The following is a 19,939-nucleotide window of genomic DNA, read 5'->3' on the forward strand; positions in this document are numbered from 1 at the left end:
AATTTCATGTGCTCTAGTTGATATTTGGTACCGTTCACTCCTAATACATGTGAAAAGATGATAATGTGATTTATGTCAGAACCTTTTGTTGATACATCACAAACTAATAAATGAAGGCTTACAAACATTCCAACTATTGCTCCTGCAGACTTACGCCACAAAGAGCAAGGCACAAATTTTGTCAAGTGAACCACATCTAACCAAGAAAGCAACACTACTCATGAGGTGCGGTGAAAAAAAAAAAACTGCAAGGTTTTGTGAAAGAAGATTGAAGCAGACACAGAAAGATTCGACTAATCAGGCCTCCAGTTCAAAGCCTGAAGTACATGGAGTGCACAAACACGCACTTTATACACCACCTTCTTTCAATGACAATTCAACAAAATTGGAACATGAAGATTAACAAGGCACCTGACTGACCTGAGCAAAGAATAGCGAGACTCTGAGCTCTAACAAATGCTCTGAGTTCGTAACCAAAACTTTATCCATTTCCCTGTCTGTTTTCCATTAGTATTCCAGGGCCCAGGCAATTTGGTCAATAGTTCTATGATTGAGATTTATCTCAGTTGTTTTCAACAAAATGCTGATAACTGTACATATAACTCTAGAACTTACTAAAATTGATCTATGAACATGTCACAGTTCTGTCAAATACGACTAAAGGCATAAGCCACCTCTCTCTTTCCCTTTCTCTACAGTATAAATTTCACTAAGGCAGGAAACACCAACTTACAAAGAGGACTGAAAGAGCATTTAAAAGGATCAAGGATATTTATAGGGAAAGCTCCATAAAAAAATCATTTTCATTCCACATGATACTAGAAATCCAATTCACCAAAATAACAACGATAAGAAGAATTGACCAAGAAAATTCCCTTTTTTTTTTTTCCAAATCCCTCATAGATGGTATATGCAAAGACTATATACTATAGATATCAAGGAGCTGAAAACAGACATTAATAAATTTTAATGGGAAATATATTGACTTCATTGCATTCATTATCAATCAGTGTATCTCCTATCTGTATTAAAAAACACCAAGCAACTGCGCATTCAATATAATTTCTATACATTCATGCAAGTATAAACTATCAGCCATAACTTATCCTGCCTGGGCTACAAATGAGTTCATTGAAAAAACCAAAGAGACTACATTCCAACTGTTTTCAGATGCAGTATATGGTAAATTCAGCTAGTAGCTCTCAATGAACTACTTTAAAAAATATATAGCCTCCTACAAGATAATTTGCGTGGCCTGAATACCTGTTGATTACTTCTTTTCGACCTCTTTTGGAGTTTTTGCCACTATAGAGAGTGCATGTAATCCAGAGTCAAGTTCTTCTCCCAACAAGTCATACACCATCCGATGACGTTTAACAAGACTTTGGCCATCAAACTTGGGAGAAACAATCTTGACATTAAAATGGGTCTCGTTATTATTATCCTTAACTGCAGAGTGGCCTGCGTGCTGATAAGAAACATCGTCGACTTCTAGAATGCTTGCTTCCAATGCTGACTGCAACTTGTTCTTAATTCTACTGGCTCTTGATACCAAAACATTCGCTGCTCTTGATGCCATGTTCTTCAATTCTCTATTCTATAAAATAAAGATCCTTCCTTTAGAGTTTAAATTAATCAGTTTTAATAAATTAAATTCAAACTATGCCCCTATAATAACAGAGATAGAGAGTCAGAGGATTACCTGACCGTGGTATATATCTCTATGCGTTTATAGCTAAAATGTCTTAAAATTGAAGGAGAAAAACTACGGCTATAAGAGCCAATGGACGGCATAATTTCCAATGGGGCTATATGGGCAGCAAAATGCATATATAGCACTCCAACTATTTCTCAAAATAAAAACCCATTTGGAAAAAGAAATTTCAAAATCAAAAGCCCAAAAAACTGCTAAAAGCTGTTATCTTAAAGTCATTAATTATGTTCATAAAAAAGAAAATAAACAATAGAAATGAGGAGATCTTTTCAATGACTAGATCTCTCTCTTCCTAATTAATAACGCTTTCTTTTGGAAAATCACTCCAATTAAATTAACACTCAATTACTTCAATACAAAAGAATTAGTAAAAAAAAAAAACCTCATTCACCTTATGACCATCTAGTATCCTCTCATTCTCAATAATAAATTTTCACTTCGAGATGGATTATTTTTCAAGTAAGTTATTAAAATCAAAATTTTCTTTTCTTAAATATTATTTCAATAACTCAATTTAATTCCAAAGTAATCTAGTCTAATATTATTCACCTAACTTGATTTCTTGAAACCGACATGATTGTTTTCCTAATGCATTCATAGCTTATAGAATTTTGTTGATTGTTCCCATTAATGTCTAAAAAAAGTTTTTTAAAATTAAAAATTGAAATCATACCTTAGATCGACTATGTCACAAGAAAGTCTAAAATGGACTAGCGTTAATATCTATTGAAAATGAATTTTTAAATAAAATTAACTTTGAAAGCTTCATTGAAGATTTTGCAACAAAAATTATTTCGATGATCCAATTTGTGTTGATGGAACAACTGGAAAGGGCCACATTGGATTGGGGCCATTGAAAAACTTCGAGGGGCGGGAGCCTATATCATTTAGCTGGAAAGCGACTAAAAATTGGTTTTTGATTTTGGCAGCCAAATTTTAGCTTAAAAACCTATTTAGCAACTTTTAGCGTTCACTATAACTCCAAAGTCCACTTCATCAAAGTCTACGAAATTTCAACAAACGAAGCAATATTGGAATGTTCGACAAATGTCGTAGAAATTTTGACTAGTTGAGACTTGAAAGCCTTAAAAACTGGCTGTTGCATTGTCCAACATTTAACAGTAACTGTACAAGTGAAGAGACCACTAATTTATAGGTTTCTTTCTCTTGCGAATAAAAAGTTTACCATGGGGAAATATATCCCCGATATTTATAGGTTTCTTTCTCTTGCCAATAAAAAGATTTAATGCGTAATAAAGTAATAATTTTAAATGGTATGTGTTTCCAAGTAAAACCAGTAAAACTAAGGTTATGGATTGTCATAAAACCTAAATCTATTTCGTGTTTAAAGACACAAACCTTTTCCATTTGTTTCAGTAAAAACTATGGAAAAGGTGGGCCACTCTTATTTTCGCTTTCCTTTTTCCAGGGGACACGTACCGATCTTAGGTAAAACTGTAAAATCAACCCACATTTGGAGTGTCTGAAAATCCAAAAAAAATTATTTTAAAGATAAGGATCAATCTGTTGAATGACTACATTCTTAAATTCTACTTCTATCTAAGAGAAATAACAGTAGTATCGCCCTTGTGATTGACATGCAACTACGAGATATATTACAGATACTTTCTTGCTCATGCTTGTGGTGCACAACTGGCGTATCTCCTTTAAAAACATTTTACACAGTAAATTAATTAACATGCTACTGCGCTAATTTTGCTAAAATGACCAAGTCCAAAATCTTGACATCAAGAGTATCATCCAGTTTGACGATGCCATCAGTGCCATCAATACCAATCAACTTTCCAGTGGCTCCTCGTTGTCCACCACTCATTATTTTAATTTTATCCGATTTTCTAGGTGGCACAATCTCCATTTCATTTTGAGGAACTGTGATTGTCTCCCCAGTAGATGCAACAGAAACCTTGCATGAACCATCCTGAGAAATAATTAGAACACAGGTGTTAGAGATCCTGAATAAACATTTAACCTTGAAACTGCACGAGACAAATAATAAGCCAACATTTTTTCTATTTTAACCACATCATTGACTAAGCACATACACATACCGCAAGCACTTCTCTGACAACCCCAATAACAGTCTCTTCTCCAGACCTCCGAACACTGACCAGTATATCTGGCAAAAAACACGGTCCATAACCTTCTCCACCTGCAACAGTTTAAAGTCCTTGAGTTGCAATAAGAACACAATTTTATGCATTTTATACACATCTATTTCTCATGCTTTCATGCATAATGCAACAATCATATACGCTATTTCTTATGATCATAATCCACATGAAGGATATCAACCTCCTTTTAACCAAGCAGTGGTGTGGCTGTATTCTGATCAAGTTTAAAACTTTAGCTTTGTTCTGCATCCATCATATCTTAGACAGTCATGGGTTTTGGTTTCTCTGAGTGTGAGTGAAGGGAATGGATGTTCATAATATGAGAAGGCTCCATGATATCCCTTTCCGTTGCACAGGAAAATTTACATAGGCTAACCCAACTTTGTGTAAAGAATAATATGCGTCAGCCTCAATTTGACATTTTCCAATTGACGATAGAAAGAAGTTTTCCTGCAACTACATTTTTTAAGGAATGGAATTAGCTGGTCCAGAGTCCACACACTCTTGTTCTTAACTTGCGGCAATTTTTCTTGAAAAACAGAACATGTGTGCATATAGTTCAAAAGACAACTAATCCATCTAAAAGCAATTGAGATGGGAGAGCACATGTTTCAAGACGACTGAATTTGACCCTAACTGAATCAATGAACTTTTTTTAAACTATAGTATGTATGTATATATATACTATAGTTTAAAATTAGTATATATACTATCGAAATCGAAAAGAAAATTAGATCAAACACCAAGACTTGGACCAGAAAGATCAACCGATCGAAATGTTCAAAACTTAATGCTCAACTAGCAGAACTGGTTAGTTACACTTAATCTCTTTCTAACGATATAATAATAGACGTGTATTACCCCGCCAAGTCCAATACACAGGGATTCTCACACTGCACCAAAATCATAAAATCTGTTTCTCTAGTTAATCAAATTATTTCAAACTCAAAACAATTTTAGTAATTACAAACAAATAGAGGTCAATAATTTATGATTTTCCTTTCATCCTTTCACAAATATAGCCCCAGCTGATCCTAACAAAATTTATACCACTCAAGAAAAGAATATACCCTGCAAATGCTTTAAAATTTTAATATGTAGGAATACTTAAGTTTCCATGCGTATACCTATTGACCCCCTCTCTCAGACTTGTTGTACACTTGTATATACAATTCCTTGTAGTTAAATTCAATTGTGTTACAAAATAAAGTAGGGTACATGTAAGCTGTCAAAGATATTCGGAATGTCAGTTTGAATTTAAATTCCCTTTATTTCTTTATTGGTAGTATAATTCTACAGACGAGGTAGACTTAAAGGTCTGAACTATACAAGTAAAAAACATGGATAAATTGCATATTGAAACAAAAATACAAAATGCAGGTTATAGAAAACACACCTATTGTAGGAGACATAGCATCCAAACCACCACTATCAGGTGTCATTGGTTGGCCACCGGGAGTGCCAGGTAGGTAAGATGGGGGACTAGGTGTCATAGGCTGTCCCCCAGGAGTTGATGGTAGATAAGGGCTTGGTACACTTGCTGAAATAAAAAAACAATACTCAAATTAAAGCTGTTACTCCAAAGGGAGAAATTCACAATGATCAAATAGTATTTTACACTACCATAAGCTGGGCTGCTATCCCTTGGTGTTCCAGCTTCATTGTAATTAGCCCCAGGAGTGTTAGCCCAACCTGATCCAGGAGTGGGTGCTTCGTATGGCCTTGAAGGAGGAGTTCCTGGCTGAGAAGCATAGTTTCCCTGTAACATTAAATATATAAGACTCAACAGTGATAATTAAAATTTTAACTTCAAACAAAACTGAATAAAATTTCTAACCTGATACCGTGGACTACTTCCCCAGGAGCCAGGGTTTCCATCTTCCCAATCATCCCTAATAGTCAATATCCAAAGTACAACATTAGGTAAATACCAATATACATATTAGGTGATAGAGCCACATTCTGCTAACCCTGCATCCTGGCCGTCCGCCAAAATGATCAAACAGTTGGGAGTTTGGGACTTAATGCTTGAGGAGCCACTTAAGTGCCCCCCGCAAAAAAAAAAAAAAAAAAAAAGAACAAACATCTTTCAATCTCTCATTATGCTTTTGTTATTTCTTCTCCTGACAGCTGAAACACGAAGGTGACATAAAGAAGCAATGGGAGAGTGAGCCAAGCTCGAATCTTGCCGCCTCTATGGACCTGGTTTGTAAACTTAATGCTTTACACCCCAGCCAGAGCACCAGACAATAACTATAGCACCCACAACTTATCAGATACATTTTAGTTATACGATGCTGATGCAATTGAGAAAATTCCACCATACAACCTCCTTAAGAATAATTAATATGAACCATGATATGCAACTTAAGTTCGATGAAAAACAAATACTAGACCAGATTAAGAGTCCTATTATTTAAAATTAAAATGATATATATTGATATCCAGTGAAAATAATAGCTGCATAAATAGGGAATAGAGCTTCATAAAACAATATTACAAAGCTTTTTAGCTGGTGTAAATACTTCGTATAGCTCAGCCAACTGTGAACATTGATACAAATCATGATAACATTGGTTGGTCTACAAGAAGATCATTACAGTGTGAAGATGATAACATTCCTTGATCATTACAATGTTAATGAAAAATGTCAAAGCAGTTGGTTTTCAAACCAGGTCATGTGACCCTGCATAGAATATTTAAGTAAAGGCTGTAAAGATATCATAGTTGGTTTTATATCTACTACTCAAATAAACCATTACAGTTTTGAGGTTCTAATAATCATTTTGGATGAAGAAAAATATACCTTGGAGGACTCATTGGGGCCCACGCTCGATCGCGCATAGGGGTCCTCATACCATCATGAACAGGTGTTGCTGTAATAGCATACAGCAAATGGGTGACTTCAATTCATTTTATCCATTAAAAATTTTATCCATTAAAAATATATTTCTAGAATAAAGAACCGTAATGAAGTGTGGATACAACAGGAACAAACCTCCAGGATCTCGCATAGGAGTCATATAAGGATGTAGTGGAGTTCTTGATGGATGCATAGGAGTCTCACTTCCCATACCATAACGTGGTGCCTCACTGTTGAAATGGAAACGGTCAGGCAGCTCAACAAACAGTCCAGCTTTTAAGAAACAGAACACTAACAAATAATTATATATATCTATATAATTACCGATATGGAGTTGAAACAGTAACATTATCCGAAATCAGGTTGCGATTAACTGCACTTACAGCAGAATGTTAATAACAAAACTCACAATAACAAAAATATTAGATGCAACTAAAAGGGACTAAAATATAACAGAGATACAAGACGTGCCTGTAATAACTTTCATCTGGGATTCTAATTCGACCCGCGCCAGTTGGCCTTTAATATCTACAATACGCCCACGGTATCCCTTATAGGGACCCAAACGAATTTTTATAGTACTACCAACCAACGGATCTTGGCCTCTTCCGCCCCTATGCCTTCCTCCAACTGCATCAACGTTCATTGAAGTTGTTACAGGAGAAATCTTAAGAAATACGCAAATAGATGGTCTATAAATGAAATTAAAAAGTCAACTCAAACCCGCAACATACAATCTGCTGGTCCTGTGGGTGGCCTTCTAGGGCTTGGAGGAATTTGAGGTGCAGCCCTAAGTGTTGGAAATAAAGAATCACCCTACAAAAGCAGTTAAGAACAATAATCTTGAAAAACTAACCAAAAAAAAACAAACAAACAAACAAACATAATAATAACAATAAGAAGAGATGGGGAGAGAGAGAGGCTAGGTCTAATATAGACACAGTGGACGAAGAACTTCCAAAAGATTGTTAAGGAATCTAAAGTTTAAAGCACTAACATTTCTGTTCCCATTGGCACGAGAACCACCTATAACTATACATGACTGAGCTTTTGCACATATATAACCAGCATGCTCAAGGTGATGCCGGTCAACGATGAACAAAACGCCTTTGAATATGTGCTCCACAGGCCCTTGCTTGCCCTGATGAGAATGATAAAAATGGTTAGGACAACTAAATTTATGCATCCGTATTTAAAAAACACCCAGTTCGAAAATCAATCTCACTTTGCATGGACCCTCGACAATCTTTACAACATCTTTCACAGATACTGTATTCTTAGCACGGTCTTGGGCATTACGCTTCCAGTCAACCTTGTTTTTGATCTCCCTCAACCTGACAAGTGCAACTTCAGGTCTATCTGGAACTCCCTTGAGCACCTGCAAGATACGTTTATCCTTCCTGTAAACTCAAATTTGGGAGATGATGTGGAGAAGGGAGAAAAGTGATAAACACACAAACTGCAACATTTTCAACTCCAGACTTACCTGGAATGCTTCACTTTCTACACGTATAATCACACCAAAATTGCCATTGCTGCAACATATTAAAATAAGACCTGAGAATTAAAATATCCGGAAATGGAAAGGAAACCACAAACTGCATAATAAAATATCACAACAACAGGCTCGGAATGCAGATCAACTTACTCGAGTAACACAAGATCATGCAACTCATAATCACCAATTCTAGTCACACCAGTAGTTACTTCAGAACTCTCCACAACATGGTCTGCAAACACGCGGATCTGAACACAATGGGTAGAAATGTATTAGTGCACCACATGTCAATAAGAACAGACTGGTTCTGGTTAGACAAATTTAACAGTTTCCATCACTTACATCTTCCTTGGTTGTATCAGATACAATAATAAGAACATGGCCTTCAACCTTGACAACCATACCAGTTGCACCTTCCTGGGAACCAGAAACAACCTTTACATGATCCCCTGGTTTAAAGTACTTGCAGAGGTCTTTTTCATTCACGGCAAGAGTTTTCTACCAAATGTAAGAAATCGTGTCAGTTAAGCATTTCTAAAGTAGATCGATGGCACGCATATCAGTATAGCATCAACAATGCAAGTGAAAATTAAACATAAAAGTTCAAAATTCAAACAGTACTTACAGGTAAGTCCTTCATTTTAGGTCTGATATGAACATTTTCTTCCTCCACTTTCTCAACCCATCCCATCAAATTTTTCAGGTCTCCCTTGACAATAATAACAGCATCGCCCTTCATAAAATGTCCTTTCTTCCTGTTTGCAAATAGCGTGGAAAAATTGGCCATATCACCATCATCACCTTCTGGCTTCCGGAATTTCTCAAGCTCATCAAAAGTTGGTTGTATGTTCTGCGAGCTAATTGATTTCATTGCCACCGTTTTAAATAAGAAACCATCTTTGAACATCATGCCACCAATATTTTCGAAGTAATCACCAGTGCTCGGATCCCTCCTACGCTCAACGCGGATGTGCATCTCTCTGAACACAAGAAGCAGGAACAATCATCAGATTAGGTTTGTTGATCAAATCAAGTCACACTGACAAAAGGAAACTATATATGTATACCTTGCTTCGTCTATATTCATAAAACGTTGAGGAGGAACAACCTTTTTCTTCACCACTTCCCTACCATCCTGAAACAAGAATTTATGGTGAAGTTGGATTAGAATATTTTCTCTTCAATAGGTAAAATTGCCAGTTTCGATAATAAATTTTTAAGAACTCCTGAAAGAGTACCAACTTGAGGTTTTTCAGTTTAAACTTTTTTTTTGTGAAGTTTGTTCGGAAGAAGGCGAAAACTATTGAGGAAGACATTATTGCAATTACAAAGTAGAAACTATGCAAGTAGAAAGCTAGTTTTCTTTGGCTTCCAAAACAGATATTTTGGCTTTTATAAAGTGACTATAAAAAATATATAGAACCATTTCCTACTTTTGAAAGCAAAACTTAAAGTTTTTCAGCGTATCCAAAAGGCACAGAGTGATATGCATATACTGAGAAAGGAACAGAAGCTTAAGATACAAGTCCAAGGAGACGTAAAAAATAAGAACTAATCTGCACTGAACATTTTAGTACTCATTCATCACAATATTTCGAATACATAAGACATACCAATTTATTCGCAAGAGCCTGCAGATCTATCCTTGGGATTAATTTAACTGTAACTCTTTGCCGCACGTTATCCACATCCACAACCTTCAACAGAGAGGTTGACTATTAGAATAAGAACACAAATAGTCATTCAGCTAAAGTGGAAAAAATTATAGTGGAAAAAAGTTAATACTTTTGCGAGATCCCCTTTATAGATCCCAGTTTTCAAGCGGACCCATGTATTTCTTGAGAGATCAATTGCTTTACTTTCAACTGAAAGCACATCTGTCATTTCTTTTATGGGTACAAGCATTACTTTTGCAGAATATATATTTCGCAGACCTTTGCAAGCCTGAAAAGAAGGGAAAAAGTCAATAGTTTATCATCTGTCTTTTAAGACAATTCTTAAGAATGTATATATGAAACTCAAGTCAAATGGATCTTTGTTACCTCTTTAACATGGGCCTCTTTGTCTGCTTCAACATATATGTAGTTTTTAAGATGATCAAGAGCGACAGCAGACCTGATTTGCAGTTCCGGTCCTCTATCAATGGATTTTTGCATTAGGCATATAGCCGCCTCCCGCTCATGGCCAATCTAATAATAAATAATGCAACGCTTTAGCAGACTGGTTTTCATCCAAACCAAACATTACATCCACAAAACATAACAACATTCACCAACAAGAGAGTTATCACAGAATACCGTACCGCACATTTTACCATCCACAGCTTGGGATCCTTAACAGATGGCAACAGTGCTTGCTGTTCAACATCTGTTGTCTCCTCATCAAAATCTCCATGATCTGTCCTGGCATACCTTTCCTGGATTCTCCTTTCAAGTGCTTCCATATCTTCTTGGTCTTCTTCTCGTGGGAGCAAAGGACGGCGACGCATCCTTCTCCCGTCATCCTCTTCTGGCAGTTCGGCACCATTAACAATAAAATCTGCATTTTCAATTTCCCAAAATTTGTTAACAAGCGATATAGATATGTGTAAAAAAGAAGGAAAGGAGATACCACATTTTTCCGGCGTCTCTTTCACTATATAGAAAGATATGTAAGGTACTTCAATGAAAGTTGTTGTCATTATCTTTACTGTATATATAAGGCTTGCCCCCCTCAGTAGCTGCTCAAGACACTGCCGCAGTGCCGCCGTCAACAAGCATTTGTGTCATACAAGCAGTACAATTGTAACTGGCTGAATTTGATGGCTCAACTGACAGCTCATCTTAGCTGTCAGTAATTATTCTACCCTTAACATAGTAAACCTACTTGTCTCTGTAGATAAGGTTAGTTCCTGAAATGTAAAAACAAGACAAAAGCATTGACTATAAAGATCTAGGGGGCTGCCACAATAATCACTCCTAAGGTTCTTAACTTCTTTCTCAGCAATGCTTTAGATGTAGAAAACATGTGCATCGCACGTGCCACACACTTGTTTCTATATAAACCTGGATAATGTGTTTGCTCTTTTCTATGTGTCAGTTCGGATGACTCAGTTTGTGAATGTGCCTACTGAGACTAAACATATGAAACTTGTACTTTCACATGGAAGTATGGAACCATAAAAAAAACTAGTAGCATGCAAAGTTTCAAGGAGTTTTAAGCAGTTTCCACCACAAATAAAGACATAAGAAGTCATCATGCTTACGGAAGAAGAAGCCAATGAAGTCTCGTTTTATCATGCGCATATTCATTTAGTTCCTCAACGTAATATTTTCTGCATATTCAAATCTCACAATTTACATTGTCATTGTACAACATATGCAACTGCTTTTCACTCTAAAATGCAACTTGAAGCAGAAAAGAGAAGTTCCTTACATGGTCCCGATATCAATGAACCACTGCACATGGTCTTTAATCCTATATTCTGTTTTGCATTTAAGCAACACTCATTTGTGAGTTCCCCAGTTCAGCAATGTTAGCAGACTCTCAAGGATTTACAATGAATACTTTGCCCCTCAAAACTCAAAGAGCATAATATTCAATGGAACATCCTATTAACCAAGACTTGTTCCTTTCATGGTCTTAGTCCTACCTCCTAAATTCAATAAGAGGCCTTGAGTATCGGACCAGGTACTTCCTACCGAGTACCTGGGCAAACAAACCTTTCTTAATCATAGTCAAACTAAAATGTGCAACTTCAGCACCTATTCCCATCATAATATGACAAAAACTCCACCCATATTCCCTTTCTCATTCCTGTTCATGGTGGGACGGTTTAGCTAGACTTGGTGGTGATTGTATCCGTGGTAAAAGAAACAGATAGTAGAAAAGTGGCCACCAGGAGAGAGAGTATATCTTAAATAGTTGCATGTATAAAATCAACAGGCTTGTGGAATCTTGGGAGCTGAAGATCGGCCAAGAGGTCAGTTGCTGTTCTAGTAACTGATGACAATATATAAACCACGGACCTTGGTTTGGTTTTTTTAAGGTTGTAAACCACTTTTAGGGATTCTCTAAGTGGGCAGAGGGAATGTCAATTCTACTGCAACTTAATTCTGTTTTGCACATTAACACCAAATCGTTAAAACTAAAGGTATCAAACTAATTTTCAAATTCAAAACTCCAATTAACTACTCGAACCAAATTCATGCGCAAAAGTTCACACTACATAGTAAGACTTTAAATAGGGGCATATACTAAATTGCATTTTTGCAGTACTATCGAAACAGTTCCAATGCAACAACAACATAGCAATTATGAACAAATGTTGAATACATGGGAAGAGAAACATACCATCTTCGCCATCTTCCTCCTCTTCAAGTTCATCATCACTATCAACAATAGCTTCATCATCAATAAAATTAGACACCTTACTCTTTTTCACAACTTTCCGACCACCACCACCACCACCACCACCTTTACCACCACCACCACCACCACCATAATCATCATCATCGTCATCTAAATCCTCTTCTTCTTCCTCATCATCCTCTTCCGCGTCTTCATCAATAAAACTATTGGATCTCCTTCGTTTTTTCACACGGTCTCTATCTTCCTCTTCGTCCTCAAAATCCTCGTCCTCTTCTTCCTCTTCAAATTCATCATCTTCATCTCTCCTTCTCGGCATCTCGAGTCAGACAAAAAAAAAAACCCTAGAAATATGAGAGGGGTAAAAAAGGAATTGAGCTATTTTTATTATATAGTGGGGAATTAGGGTTTTGTGATTGGGTCGGTTTGGTTTTGAGGCTGTGCAAAATGATGGGAGTGAGGGAAAGAGGGAGAAGAGGAAGACGTGTGTGAATTTTGTATTTCAATTGGAATCGGTTCAAACCCGGGCGGGTTGTAAACTTGTAATTGGGCTAGGTTTTTTTCATGGGCTTACCATTACAGTAGCCAAGTCCTCTAACTGTACCGTTTTCATAGTTAAATAAATTAAATGTTGATACAAACTAATAATAATAAACGAACTATTTAATTTACTTACTGGTGTTAAGTTGGTATCAATAGGGAGATATGGCACCAAATATTTGTCAATTGGTGGAACAGGAAAATTAAAGATTTCGTTATTACAACAAGTAATAAGGATAATCCAATTGGCTGCAGGAGTAACAACTGCCTCAACCTGTGACAATGGGGGGATATGCCGAGTGATTAAGGATTGTCTCCATCAGTTGTGAGATACATACATCATCCTTAAGACCAACTGCACCAATAAAGTCCATATTCACACTTCTATAAGTTGGGGGTAAAAGCATGTATTGTTGCTCACTAACATGTCTAATCAAGATATCAACATAAATGTCGACATTGTTGTACCATCGGAGCAATATATCAGTCTGACATCCGTTAAGATTCATAAATGAAGGGGGATCACAAGGAATTGAATTAACGATAGTGACTTGGCGAGGATGCTATCCTAAACACCAAACATTTACTAACGGTCCAAACAAAATGCATTGTCGACTAATCAACTCTAATATTTTATGAACATATGGATGTATGGTTTATGTATATGCATATGGAATCTACCCATGACAACCATACAATAGAACTCCAAGTACAAGACTCTACCTGCATGCTGTCGCGCTAGACTTAGATTACAATGAGCTTCACTCGCAACCTTATGACGGTAAGTTGGACCCCAATTATTTATAGCAAGAAATTGGTCGGGTTATTCAAGTATCCAAACGTGCATGCCATTTCGAAAATAGGAATAATACCAGTACTAAACAAAAACAAAATATTAGCACATAACTAACTAATCAAGTATATTTGAAAAATAATTAACTTTAATTACCTCAATGACTTGCCACATCCCCACCACAACTCTACTATTCTTATCAATGCCAAAACGACATACCAAGTCCAAAAACCTGATCAGATGCGTATATGTAGCTCATCTCCGATCATAACTACCAATCTCATTTATCTGAGTAAGACTAGTTAGATATCTCAAACAAATCTTATTATGGAGTTTGCTAACAATACATTTCCAATAACATACAACATGAAAGCACAAAACTCTATTTCTCTTTCATTAACACCATATTGTACTACATAAGTTGTATACATCTTTAAATGACTAAGTTTGATGTTGTCACTATAAATCTCACTCTCCGTTAAAAAAGGTAAATATTTGATAGTCTCATCAAATAACTCATATTTCGAATAAAAAACTACAATCTTTCCTTCTCCAACATGCAACCCCGTAAACATTGAGAAATCAAATTGCGTAAAATCTATCTCGCCACATAGAAAATAAAATGTGTGGGTAGAGTCCCACTATCTCTCTACAATTACTTAAACTAATTGTCTATCGGACTTTCCAATGTCAATTTGAGCAAATATATCAAAACCAACATTTTGAAGCATCGATTGAAATTATCCAAAGTTCACTAGGCTTAGCCATTCCATAACAGGGGCCAAAGTCCCTTTCTTACCAACTTTTTCTTTTGTCCCACCTAATCAGTTCCCAAATATACGTTTTATTACCCATTTATTAATGCATTACAATCTCTCTTATGCTTAACGAAAAAACAACTCATAGTTTTTATTACCATTTTTAGGTTAAGGAGTATTTCATACCACTTATCATAAAAAGCTGCGTCTTAGCACCAAAAGAAACATTAATCACGCTTTATTATGAATACCAGTAGCTGCTATGGAAAAGTGTTAAAAAAGTTAAGTCAAACGATCAAAGTCAACAATCAAATAACTCAAATCAGAAGACCAAAGATGGATGCCCTTATCTCAAATTATGAAAACTTATCCCTAAACCTATCTTAATCAATAAGGCACCCGTAAAGCAAAAGCAAAAGTGAAAAGGGTGAGGAATCTAGTTTAGAATGGATGAGGGCAAATATGTAATTGGCAAAATAAGGGGTATATAATCAAAAAACAAATGAGAGATAACTCATCCATTGTATTAGGATCCAAACCATTTGGTTTGTTTTACTTGTCTATTATTGTTTTTCAATTAAAGTTTTACTTTATTGTTATTTATTTTATTGTATTTCAATATTGTTATTTTATCTTGTTTATTTCAATCAATCAATATTTCCTCGTTCCTATTGTTTTAATATTTCATTCAATCATTTGCTTTCAATGTTTTGAGTCATTTCAATATTTAATAACTTGATTTTCAATGTTTTCATTCACAACTAAACTAGCCAAGTCCTAAACTAAGAGTCTACCTTCTTCCCTAAACTCCCAATCTCTAAACTCTAAACAATCTAAGATGAACATTAATTTCTTACAAATCTTTAAAGTATACTTTCTACAATCTACATCTTCACCACCACCTTCATGAAGAGTAAAGGATATGTGTACTTTCCTCTAGAACAACACGGTGATAAGAACTAGGCTTAAACTCATAATAAGAAATCCCTACATGTACATATTCTAAATATGGGGCATTTGGTGCCCATGACTTTTTCAACTTTGTACCCTTACATATAAATTTGTGTAAAATGTCGGACATTGTAACTGATGAGAAATAAATTAACACCAAAATCAAACATAATTTAGAATATCAAACTAAATTAAGTGCGAGTGTTCGTTGTAAGCAATAACCACAATATTATTGATATTTGATAGTTTGGTATAAAACTCAGTTGCTTAAACAAAATTGATAATTGATTCCAGCATTAATTACAAACTATAATGTACTTACTGGCCACTCTGAACAATGACAGTACAAACACTCATAACATTTAGAATTTCGACAGATATTATTCGTAAAAGAGAAAAAAATAATATTACATTGAAGAATAATTGAACGACAAACCAAAGCGCTTCAACAAAACTGCAAAATGTTATGCACAAGCAATGTGCCAACCTTTGTGGCACACTAATGTGACATAAGTTTTTCATCATTTTCTTGACCCACGTGCAGTCATTTTTGGCATGTACCGGAAGTCTCTACACTATATATTGATAGCCGGGTTTTCAGGAACCCCCTCCCCACTATCGAGTAGGCATGTTTTTTATGTTATCTCTTTTATCAAAATTTAGAAACACATGTTTCCTATTTATTCACTTACTTCTTAACCGCTAAAAGAGTTTTGCAATTTGGGAAATTGGCAAAAGAGTTTCAATAATGTGGGAAACATTATTTTAAGATTAGTATTGTGTGTGTTTCGAATCTCTAATACGCTATAAATATTTTCTCCTCGTAATATTGCAACCTAGGCCGCAATAGTTTTGAGGTACTTATATTTATTTTAAATATGTGGTTTTAGATAGTTAATTGAATGATCATGTAAACCTGTGTGATTGTATTGTTCGTTCAATTTTTGTGTAGCATTAATAAGTTCCATTTATCATATTTGTTTTTCTCCATATTAATTTATTTAAGTTTTATTATAAAATTAAATATTTGTAACTTGTTAATAGAATTTTGTGGTCGCCGTTTGGTTGTAGATATCAGTTTTTTGGGTTAGTGCCGGATTTGCAAAGGCAAGTTGTCAATTACGGATGAGAAATAATTGTTTGAATTATTGGTTGCCAAATGTCTGATCCATGAATCGGTCAAAATTTGTTTATTCACCAAATTGATAGAAGTCGAGACATCATTCTGGTTAGAAATGAGACATTGTTAAGTAAGGATATGATTCTCATCGAATAAAAAGTAAATAACATACTTACTCAATATCTCCTTTTAAACTTTAAGATTTATACACGTTAATTTAAAAAAATTGTCTTCATACAGGGTGACCAAATCAACGCGTCTATCCCTTTCTATTCATTACATTCACACGCAATCCAAAGTGGAATGAAAATATATTTGCATTGAAACGAGTTGAAGGTTTAACGTCCGAATACTACCCTGAGGTTGTAGTTAGAGCATTTAAGAGAAAAGTAAACCAGATTATGAAAGACCTCATGTAAATAAGAACGCATTGGCAAAGCTATGGCAGGTACTTTTAAATATTTTAAAATCTCAATTTTATTATTTTTGTGCCTGTCAATTGCGAATGTTACCGAGATATTGTAGTATTTTGTTTATTAGTTAGAATGATGCCGAAAATTACTTCTTTTGGTTTCAACTTTCAACCATGCCATAAGTCCTAAACACAAATTACACGTATTGATTTCATATCATCATAAGAATGTTTCGTGTTTACTATGTGTTGCTATTATGTTGGAATTTAAGTTATTTGATCATTCTATGTTTGACATGTTAAAAAAATCACTAATGTTTATTACCCTGTAAAAACCGCTATATCCATGTTTATTAAAAGTTCTTAAATGTCCATCACATCAATTAAGTCCCATGTTGAGTATGGGTTTATTGTATTAAGATAATAAATGAGAGAGCTACATGATAAATAAAGGTATTTGTTATTGACAGACCCCATATTGTGTTGGGCAGACTTCAACAAAAAAAAAAACAATTATTACAAGTGTGTCATTGGTCCCAAAAAATCCAAAAAAAAAAAACAAATATTACAAGTGTGCTATTGGTCCCAAAAAATTGAAATCGAAAACCCCAAGCTTAAATGACCCGGCTAAGCCGTTCATTGTGCAAACCCAACGATGTGGCCACACCGTTCGGACTGAGTCCCCAACGACTTGCCCACATCGTTTGAAACTTAGTCCAAACGGTGTGGCCACACCGTTTGAGATTTGAACTTTGAAAAAAATATAAAGTTTTGTTTTTTGGCGTTTGAGACTTAGTCTAAACGGTGTGGCCACACCGGTTAAGAGGCCAAAAAACATAACTTTATATTTTTTCAAAGTTCAAATCCCAAACGGTGTAGCCATATCGTTGGAGACTTAGTCCAAACGGTGTGACCTCTTGACCGGTGTGGCCTCTTTACCGTTTGGGATTTGAACTTTGAAAAAATATAAAGTAAAGTTTGGCCTCTCGACCGGTTTGGCCTCTTGACCGGTGTGGCCACCAAAGCTTTGACTAAGTCTCAAACGATGTGGTCACACCGCTTGAGACTTAGTCCCCAACGATGTGGCCACACCGTTTGGACATGATGTGACCACATTGTTGGGTTTGCATAATGAACGACCTAGCCGGGTTGTTTAAGCTTGGGGTTTTCGAATTCAATTTTTTGAGACCAATAGCACACTTATAATATATATATATATTTTTTGACTTTTTAGGACCAATGACACACTTGCAATAATTGTTTTTTTTTTTAGTCTGCCCAACACAATATGGGGTCCGTCAGTAATAAGACCCATCCTAAATAAACGAACCAAAAACTAATTAACCAAGTCATTTAGTGTCGTAGGTCTATACGCAAGTATCTGCTACATATTTATAAAGTCTGGAGATATATTGGCAATTGAAGATATTACTTCATGACATACCTGTGTCCTTGAGATTCCTGATTGGCGTGCTTAATTAGGTTTATACACATCACTTGCATACCTGAAATATTACAGTAGCATAGCTAATTATAGTGTAGAACAGTTGTTTTTTCACAATAGAATAGTTGATAGTTGATACCATATTTAGATTCGCTATAAGAATATGCACGCATAACTTCACTCAAGTGATCATACTATCGGAAACGGTTTGTGAGGTTCTCTATATTGCAATAATAAACAAGTGGCCTAAACCCATAAACATTTTATAAGAAGAAAAATCAATCGCTTAAGTTTTTTTTAACCAATGGAATGTTAGTTTAGGTAGGTATTATTCATAAAAGAGAAAAGAAGACTATCACATTGAAGAATAATTGAACAATAAACCAAAGTGCTTCAACAAAACTATAAAACGTTATGCACAAGCAGTGTGCCAGCCTCTTTGGCACACTAATGTGACATAAACTTTTCATCACTACAATACGAACACAAATAACACTCACAATAATTTAATTGATGGTCTGGCCCCATTCCCTTCTATCTACAATGTGTGATATGACTCGACTAAAACAAACCATTTAAGCACATACAAAAATTTTACTCCATTTATCTTATAATATATAATCAATGAAATTAACAAATGAAACTTTTACGGAAAAATAAAAAATAAAAAATAAACAATAAAAATCATACCTATTTGTGGGAAGCGGTGTTGTATCGATGAAAGATCCAAAGTTCGGCGCGATAAAAGAAATAAATATGAGAGATTGGAAAGTGAGAGTGAGTTTGTTTTTTCGATGTTTTATGTGTTTAGTTTTGGTTCGATGATGAGAGAGAGAGAGTTGGGTGAAAGGGTAAAACATGAAGGCATTAAAAAATAAAACTCTACACGTCTTTGTAATTAAGTGGCGGATACAAACAAATTATAGTTTTTTTTTCTCACCCACCATTACCAATGCCCGATATGCATGAGCTAAATGTTTATTTTGTTTTCTGTTGCACGCCTCTACGATTGGCGGCTTAAAAAAAACCATTGGGTCTGGATTCACTATCCCGCTAACGATATACACTATGCTATTATAGTTTGGTATTTTGCCACACCAAACCATTGGACTTAGCCTTAGTACTATAGGTTTGTTGTTGTATAATGCAACAACTAGTTCGTATTCCCCCTATCTACATGGTTTTGTCAATAGATTGCCATCATAGAGAGAATGATAGTAGAGATGGAATAACTAATACGAATCAGACCTAGTATGACTATTCTATTACGAATTTTCATACCTCAAAAATTATACTTTTACGATCAATTTATAGAAAAATATTTGGCAATATACTAAAGTTTCTGACATGCAAGAAGCAGTCAACGT

General features: G+C 35.3%; 2 protein-coding genes across 2 annotated transcripts; both read right to left on the reverse strand.

The window, feature by feature from the left end:
- Positions 1 to 1,270: 1,270 nt before the first annotated feature.
- LOC147521377 (BolA-like family protein) lies at positions 1,271 to 1,579 on the reverse strand. Its single transcript, XM_086565610.1, has one exon. It carries the CDS (start codon positions 1,577 to 1,579, stop codon positions 1,271 to 1,273), a length of 309 nt encoding a protein of 102 aa, XP_086421736.1.
- A 1,615-nt stretch (positions 1,580 to 3,194) lies between these two features.
- GTA2 (global transcription factor group A2) lies at positions 3,195 to 13,142 on the reverse strand. Its single transcript, XM_086561953.1, has 22 exons — positions 12,540 to 13,142; positions 10,510 to 10,745; positions 10,250 to 10,396; positions 9,993 to 10,151; positions 9,821 to 9,904; positions 9,275 to 9,342; positions 8,833 to 9,187; positions 8,550 to 8,705; positions 8,358 to 8,455; positions 8,196 to 8,244; positions 7,935 to 8,087; positions 7,707 to 7,850; positions 7,444 to 7,525; positions 7,181 to 7,339; positions 7,034 to 7,082; positions 6,845 to 6,939; positions 6,653 to 6,722; positions 5,684 to 5,738; positions 5,470 to 5,605; positions 5,243 to 5,386; positions 3,784 to 3,884; positions 3,195 to 3,653 (listed from the first exon to the last, which is right to left on the reverse strand). Exons 1-22 carry the CDS (start codon positions 12,871 to 12,873, stop codon positions 3,417 to 3,419), a joined length of 3,111 nt encoding a protein of 1,036 aa, XP_086418079.1. The 5' UTR covers positions 12,874 to 13,142; the 3' UTR covers positions 3,195 to 3,416.
- Between the last annotated feature and the right edge of the window lie 6,797 nt (positions 13,143 to 19,939).

Source organism: Coptis chinensis, chromosome 1 (genome assembly GCF_015680905.1).
Source record: "Coptis chinensis isolate HL-2020 chromosome 1, ASM1568090v1, whole genome shotgun sequence".
Taxonomy (NCBI): Eukaryota; Viridiplantae; Streptophyta; class Magnoliopsida; order Ranunculales; family Ranunculaceae; genus Coptis; species Coptis chinensis.

Excerpts from the sequence above, each read along its gene's own strand:
- LOC147521377 (XM_086565610.1), bottom strand. The coding sequence starts at position 1,579 with ATGGCATCAAGAGCAGCGAATGTTTTGGTATCAAGAGCCAGTAGAATT.
- GTA2 (XM_086561953.1), bottom strand. The coding sequence starts at position 12,873 with ATGCCGAGAAGGAGAGATGAAGATGATGAATTTGAAGAGGAAGAAGAG. Across the intron at positions 8,706-8,832 it reads CTAAAATGAAGGACTTACCT|AAAACTCTTGCCGTGAATGA; the intron begins GTAAGTACTGTT and ends TACATTTGGTAG. Across the intron at positions 7,340-7,443 it reads ACCCACAGGACCAGCAGATT|TTGGAGGAAGGCATAGGGGC; the intron begins GTATGTTGCGGG and ends ACGTTGATGCAG.